Source organism: Nesoenas mayeri, assembly GCF_963082525.1.
Source record: "Nesoenas mayeri genome assembly, chromosome: 5".
NCBI lineage: Eukaryota > Metazoa > Chordata > Aves > Columbiformes > Columbidae > Nesoenas > Nesoenas mayeri.
The window spans coordinates 68,305,446-68,313,075 of NC_137548.1; the positions used below are offsets into that span (position 1 = coordinate 68,305,446).

Below are 7,630 nucleotides of genomic sequence, written 5' to 3' on the forward strand. Positions count from 1 at the left end.
ATCAATGGCTTCACTGTGCCGTGCTCTGCTTCTCTGAATGGGACCGGTTTGCAGAGGGGCGCCTGGCCAGGGCAGCTCTGAGGCCAGGGCCTGATCCACTCTGGGTCTTTGTGCCAGCTCAGCGTGGAGAGAAGCTGTCAGGAAATTAGGGTCACCAGCAGAAATGACGAATTCCCATTCAATGCCTGGAAACACCCAAGACAAAGGAGTTATCTGAAGCTTCCAGACTCTTCTTCCTTCTACATTCATCAGAGGGAAGGGCTCTCAGCAGCAGAAGGAGCCCAGTGCCTGCTCATCTAATCCAAAAAAAGTTCATGGGCAATTCTGTTGTAAACTGGAAAACCGAAACAGAGCTGTCCTGCCCTCTTGAGGGTGCCTACCCAGGTTGGTGCCAGTGAGGACTGACAGCCATCCCGGTGTCTGTGACCAGGCTGCCAGCCACCAGGCTGTCCTCTGACATGAGCTTCAAATGTATGTTCGTTTTCGTCTGTGTACATTTACCCCTTTGCTGACTGGCAGCAAGCGTTGTCCCTCTCTTGTTTTTCATTTGGGTGATGGTCAGGGAGCAAAGGGCTCACCACGTTTATAACGTGTATATAAAACACACGGTTTTGTAAAACCCAAGGAGGAGGCTGCTTTACTCTGCAGGCTGTCCCACACTCATGCTGTGCTGTGGGGACAGCAGAAACGTGGCAGTCATCACCCCATTAACACCTTCGTTGAAGAACCATTTTTGAGGGCTCTTTTCTGCGCTGATCAGCGCAGGGATCTGGTTTGATGGCGCAGCGTCACAACTGTTTGTAGGGCCATAGCCGAGGGGTGGTGATCTGGATCCATGGTGGGAACACCCGGGGCAGGGACACCTTCCGCTGGCTTTGTGTGGCTCCTGAATCCGCCCCCTGGTCATGCTGATAGTTTGTGTTTTGTTTGCAGCGAGCACCACAGAAGGAAAGTCACGCACAGATGCTGCGACCTGAAGTTAACGTGTGAGACCCCATCTGCCGTTCCACCTGCACGCAGGTAAAAACAAATTCCACTTTGAAGTATTTCCTTTAGAAACTGTCAGATTTGTACTTTGTGTAAGGCGGGTGTAAGTACCAGGAAAAAATGTGGTTTTATTTGTATGCATACAGAAAAGAGTTTTGCTTGGTATGTTTGTCATCAATGGGGCAGGTACAGCTTGGTATGTGACAAGTATGCGGTGGGTACATTCCATTATGCCACGCAAATCTGGAAGGACAAACGGGCGGGTGTTCCATTCACGCGGATTAAGCACAGAAACTTTTGGTCCCTCCGTTTCCTGACTGCTCCTTAGTGCACAATTCTGGCACTGTCCCCTTGTCTTCATGGGTGCAGCTGATCCCCAAATCACTGAGTCCAACGGTGTCCCTGCACCGGACACCCCAAAATTCACACCATGTCTGAGGGCGTTGTCCACACGCTCCGTGAACGCTGCCAGGCGCAGCTGTGGCCCAGGGTCTGAACGAGGTGCTCTGCACTTCAAATGCTTCTTAGATCGCAAACATTATTTATTTGAATAAATAAATACAAAAATAGGAAATTCTGAATATAAAAGCCTGCTTGTACAAAAAGCCCACAAACTTCTCAAGCTTTACACTAATACATAGTTTTGATACAGTAAAAAAATAGGAAATTGCACATAGTTCTTCATTTAAAAAACAAGGCTTGAATGCAGTAATTTTTGCAGAATCGTGGAAATCAACACATTTAACACTGAATAGAAATACACCCGACAATGTTCTGTTGGACTTTTAAATAGGGCAGAAGGGTGAGTGATTAGTGAATGTTTCCGCTCATCTTAAGGCCCCCCTATAGAACACCGGAACCCTCATGCTCCCGCCTTGGGCCTCCGCCTCCTTAAGAGCCAGCCGCGCAAAACTCAGCTCTCCCGCCGGGATAAAGCAGGTACTGCCCTACTAAAGGCAGGGAAATTACCACTGCGCTCTGAGAACACAAATGGAATTAAAAGCAAAACTGTGCCCTCAAACACACGAGTGTCTGTGGGAGGGCAGAAATGAGCCCAGACTGCGCTGGCCTCATTCATTTCTGTGTCACTTTGGTTGCTGTTGTGCTGTGAAGACTCACGTAACCTCAACAGCATGTAGCCAGACAATGCACTGGCTGCTGCTCTGTGTTGGGAATGAAAATTCAGTCTCGATCCCTGATGAATACGAGAGCATTAAGTGCTTCTGCTGAATCGCCTCTGGCCTTTGCCCAGCAATAGCTGAGGAGATGGTGTAACACGGCTGCTGGACAGGATGTTTTACCCACTGCTCAGGGAGACCTCTGTCCCTCAAAAGTGAGTGCTTTCAACAGGACAAAGCTTTACAGCATTTTTATATGCAGAAGAATTATTTTGTTTAAATAGAACCCCACTCTTTTATAGAAGAAATGTCGAAAACGTGTTGAAAACTGCTGGGGTTTAGCTGACAAAAGCAGCAATGGCTGAGACCTTTAGTACCGACTCAAACCCGTAAGCACAGAGGAGAACAGAGTTTAGAATGACGTCTGCTTTCAGCACGTACGTTTGCCACACCAAGAAATAGACGGACAAAACCACGCTCCCCACCGAGCCCGCGAGGCTGAGCCCCAGCGGAGCCTCCTCTTCTGTCAGGTTACCCTTTGAGCCTGGATGGAAACAAAAAGCTGATGTGAGTCTTTGATTTCTCCTGCCAATATCACAAGCCATGCTGAGAATATTCCTGTTCAAAAAAGGCTCCAGTTGTCACAGCTCAGAGCACACTGAAATACCAACCCCAATTGAGGCTCTGTCCGTAAACATAAGAACAAACACCCACAGACCGTCCACTTCTTGCTGACCAGAGTTAATCTAAATGAAAAGCACCCAGTTGATACTCAAAGTCACACCACAGATCATTGGCTCTGAAGCTGCAACCAGTTTGATCGCTCAGCTTCTCGATCACCAAACTTTCCCCCGGGTCCCCCAGCGCCACACTCGATGTGACAACTGCGATGCACATCTAAGCACATCCAATCCTGATTTTAAAATCTTACGCAATATGGAATCTTCTCTGTTCCCTGCTCATCTATTCCTATTTCAAGTTACTGTCATAGTGGAGAAGCTGCACTTTTTTCTTCCTTGCATCTTATTTCCAAGCCGGTCTCAGCAGATTTTGCTGTTTGACTACGTTAGATTTGAAACTCGCTGCTCTGTTCACCCAGCGGGCTCCAGGCCAACAGACGCAGGAGCTTCAGGGCAGCAGGGGAATTCACCCCACAGCGACTCAGCTGACTCAGCAGAGACCCACCTTCCATAAATGGCTTAGGAATTTTAATAGTAACTTGTTTTTTTTAAAAAAAAAGGATTTTATGAAGTTTTATCAAGCTCTGGAGAGGGGTCAGGAGGCACTTTACACTGTTCTGCCTCAGTGAAATGAAGATGTTGGAACTGATGTGTGTCTTCCAGAGGAGGGGAAGGGAAAGGTGGAGGTGCTGTCCCAGTTCGATTGCTTGCTGACCACCCAGCTCTTGCTTTCAGTGGTGTTTTAGATTATATTTCATATGAGAGCAAATTCTGTTTGACCCTCTGGCCAAATATATTGATCAGTCAGTTAAATTTTAATGACAGAAATGAACAATAATCTCCAACTGTCTGCTGTTCTGCTAAACTGGCAGGTTTTGACACACACTCCATTTCAGAATGATTAATGTTTAGAGATGATATTCCACTGAAAAGGCCCAGTGATAATGTGACATACCCAAGTATAACCGTAGCACTTCAAGAATGGCCATCATGAAAAGCAGGGCTAGATCACGAGCCAAGAAGTCATCTGGATAACTGAAAACTTGACCTGTCAAATAACACAGAGTAAATAAAGCAGGAGTATAGAGCAGGCGTGCTGACAAACCACAGCTGCGTCATAAGCACACGGCCAGTGTCTGTGTTAGAACATGTGCAACTTACTTTTATAAACAATCATTGCAAGAGTCACCAAGAAGTAAAAGATGTAATAGATGCCATTTACATAAAATAGAATCTGTAAAGGAAGAGATGAGAGCTGATACCCGTTGTTAAGGATTTCTCAGAGCAATGAGGTGGGATCCATTTCATCAGTAACCTCAAAATCTGCTGCTGGGCCTTTTTCTACTAAATGCTTCAACTGTGGCTTCCTGGGTCGGGTTCAGAAAGTCACTTGGGGTTGCAGATAAATCTACGTGGATCCACTGCCAAGGCCTTCAGAGCTCCACAATCCTTCATACACCCTCCAAGCGCCCCCCGTTCCTATATGGCAGGTAGATCCGCACTGAAGGAATCGTTTGCTCTTGAGGCACGGCAGCATGTGATAATAAAATACAGGTGTGTAGGATGTCCTGGGCTCACCAGCACAGGGAGAAGCTGGAATGTGGCTCCAGAATCCAGAAAGTTTGCCCGTTCATATGTGTCTTTGATAACCAAATGATACCAAATGCCTTTCTTAGCTTTAAATAATACAATGTAATTGATATAAGGAAGATCTCAGTGCAGATTTCATTATTTCCACACCTGGCTTTCCATACTCAAGATATTCTTTATCCTCCCCTCTCTTCCCTTTTCCTGTCTTGAATCTCTCCGAGCAGGGACTTGAGCACGGGGAGATGTGGGGGAAGTGCCCAGCCGCTCTCTGGAGGCAGCAGCACCCACACGCTGGCTCTGCTCCACTGCCCAGAGCAGCTCATTTCATTAAACAGAACCAGGTTTGGGGGTTTTTCCAGTTGGAGGAAGGTGGAGCAAAAAATTACTAGATAGGTTCTAAGCATGGAAATCTCTGAGGCCAAGGGTGTCTCCTCTTTGGAGGCTTCTTAGATCTTGGCAGGAGTGAAGGCAGAGGGAATAAACATGAGAGAAGAGGAACTGCTACTAAAAGCCACTTTTACTGCCTCCTGTGGGCTGCGTGTGAGGTGAGGTGAGGTGGGCCCAGCGGCCCACAGATCCCATTTTTAGCCTCGCTTCCTAAGGAAATGAGAGTGACGTGACCATAAATGTAGGACCGCAGGGTGGGTTCAGGGCCTCTCTCCAAAATCTCAGCTAATGCTGCAAAAAAATCTTCCCCTGGAAGAAATGTTTTACCAGTTTTGCTTCATATGGATGGTGCTGGTGATGGACAGCTCTACAGAATTAACACAAAAATAGCATTGTGCAAATTTATTAGACAGGAAGATGTGAATGCATTTCAGCCAGACCTCCTGAAGATTCCCACATGCCGGGGTGGAAGGTACAAAAAGGATACAACTGATGAAGTTCTTCCTTTCTCTGGAGAAGGAAAAAAATCAAAGAGAAGAAAATGAGTCTAAATATTCCCCAAAGTGCTGCAGAAACATCCAAACAACTGATGTTACTAGAGACGTCAAGCATGCTTGAGAAATTGTTTTTTCTCAGTTCACGGCAAGATTGACTGTTTTCTCACATTATGCAGTTCAGGTTCCGAAAATAACTTGTTCAGCTACATCAATTCTAAAGTCATTTGAGGGAAACCCCTGTTGTGAAAAGTCACCAAGGAACCCATCTCTTTGAAAACATGAAGAGCAGCAGAGGCCCCACCCAGAACTCGTTCATCCCGTCCCGTCGCAGCAGACATCCCTCCCTCCAACTGCGCAGGAGCACGGGGAGCGCACAAGGGAACCAGAATGTGCCACTTGTTTTGAAATGGTGAGAAAGCATTCCCTGGTGCCTCTAAATAACACCCTTCCTTCCCAACCGGTTCCCTTCAAAAGCACACTCATTCTATGCAAAACCTTAAGATTTTCCAAACCAAACGATTCTATGATTCTCTGTTCCAATCACCCACAGAAATCATACGGAATATTTTCTCTAAGCCACCCACTGCATTTTACTGTTTTCTTTCTGCAAAATACACACACGGATAAGATTCCCTTGCAACATGATGGCACTGACCTACTAAAGTAGGTCTTAAGTAACTCATTAATATTCTCAGCCTCTTTCAGCCACATGAGGAATTGAAAAGTTAGGGTCAGTGTTCCACAGAGAGCAGAACTGCCTGTGAAAGGCCATTTCGCCCGTCCGCTCAGAAGCATCATTATTGTCAAATCAGTGGGACACACTCACCTCCCCATCCTCACCCCTAGGTTTCTGGAGGGCACTGTCCTCGTCACCTCATAGTTTTATGCAGTTGGGCCCAAATTAATCCCCTCTAACTTTAGGCACCTGATTAACGTACCCAATTTGGGAACACTGGAAGTAGGCAGGAATTTTCGGTGATTTGTGCTGTATCTCTGAAGGGACTGGAGCTCCCAACAGACTCATCCCTTCACATTTTGATGCTTCTTGTTGCAGAATGGGAGTTAAAGCTTTAATTACGTATATTATTCTGCAGCAACTAATGGTAAAAGATGCGTTTGTATTTATACCCCGGTATAAACTCTCATGTGAAAGTAACGCCTTGTGTCAAGGTGACGCGTCTTGCGCAGCAAGGAGATGTCTCTGTTTTAAGGTGATTTTCAAATGTGAAGTAGGATGTTAATTTGAAGTACCACAACGCATGTGCAGATGTTAATATTCCAAAGAAGTGTCTGGATTGGAAACTTTTTCTGTATAACCAAACACTGATCTGTACTGCTGTGGCCTTATTAACACCGGGCAGCTATGCTGCCGTGATGCCAGTGGTATAGTTAGAGTAATATGATTTTACTGCGCAGGTAAATCCCTAATGGCAGCTCTCCAGCTTTAAACTTTTTCTTTTTAAAAATGGTTTTCCACCAGAGGGCACTGACGACCTTCCTGCATCTGTCCCGCCGAGTGACGTGCTGCCTCCCCGAGTGACGGGGACGTGTCACACGGGTGAAACATTCAGACCCCACAGCAGGCTCTGACAGGGAACCTGCAGCTCCGTAGTCCTTACTGTGCCAGCTGAATATATGATTTCAGGTATAAGAGCAGGCTGCTCTTCCCAACAGCCCCAGATCATCTCACCACGAGGATGAAAGAACTTGCAGCTGGGGGGGGTTAATTGGAAAGCCAACGTGTTTTTAGGATTCGGGCAAACGCTGATTGTTCAAGCCAAAGCTTTCAAAAGCAGCTTTGTCCACCTAGGGTTGAATTTATATTTTTTAGGGAAACCTCTGACCTCTTTGCAAGTGGAAATGAACCACTTTGACCCCGCTAATGAGTGGGAAGGACTTTTTTTTTTTTCTCTGCGTCCCGGTGGTTCAGAATTTGAAACAAAAACTTGAATTTTCAAGGGGTGTCACTCGGGCTCAGGAAAGCTGTTCGCCTGCGAGTTAAGGTGCTCGTCAGCCCGCACAAGCGCCTCCTCACGCCGACACAAGGCCCGCAGCTGCCGCGATCCACCTCAGCGTGTCGCGGCTGTCGCGATATGGCTGTCGGGCTGGGCCCACCTCTGTCCCCGCGTCGCTTGCGTCGTGCCCCCCCGCCTGGGGCGGCGAGAGGTGTCCTCTGCCACGGTGGGGAGCAGCGCCCGGTGACCCCCCCAGCCGCGACACGGGGAAGGAGCTGCGGGTATCGGTGGCAACGCGCCGCTCACCTCGCCTCACGACCGCCATCTTGGCGCCCCGCCCCCGCCGGTCCTCCAGCGTCCCGGCAGCCCGTGCGCCGCGACCGTTCGTCTCCCCGCCCCCTCGCTGCCTTCGGGTG

At 47.7% G+C, this 7,630-nt stretch overlaps 1 protein-coding gene across 2 annotated transcripts; it reads right to left on the reverse strand.

Annotated features, from left to right (window-relative positions):
* Positions 1-1,581: 1,581 nt before the first annotated feature.
* Positions 1,582-7,547, reverse strand: TMEM80 (transmembrane protein 80). 2 transcript variants are annotated; one of them, XM_080344667.1, is made up of 5 exons: positions 7,521-7,547; positions 5,250-5,272; positions 3,947-4,040; positions 3,741-3,833; positions 1,582-2,649 (listed from the first exon to the last, which is right to left on the reverse strand). In XM_080344667.1, exons 1-5 carry the CDS (start codon positions 7,537-7,539, stop codon positions 2,444-2,446), a joined length of 435 nt encoding a protein of 144 aa, XP_080200793.1. In that variant the 5' UTR covers positions 7,540-7,547; the 3' UTR covers positions 1,582-2,443. The 2 variants fall into 2 exon arrangements, with proteins under 2 accessions (XP_080200793.1, XP_080200794.1); XM_080344668.1 differs by lacking the exon at positions 7,521-7,547 and adding an exon at positions 6,198-6,228.
* Between the last annotated feature and the right edge of the window lie 83 nt (positions 7,548-7,630).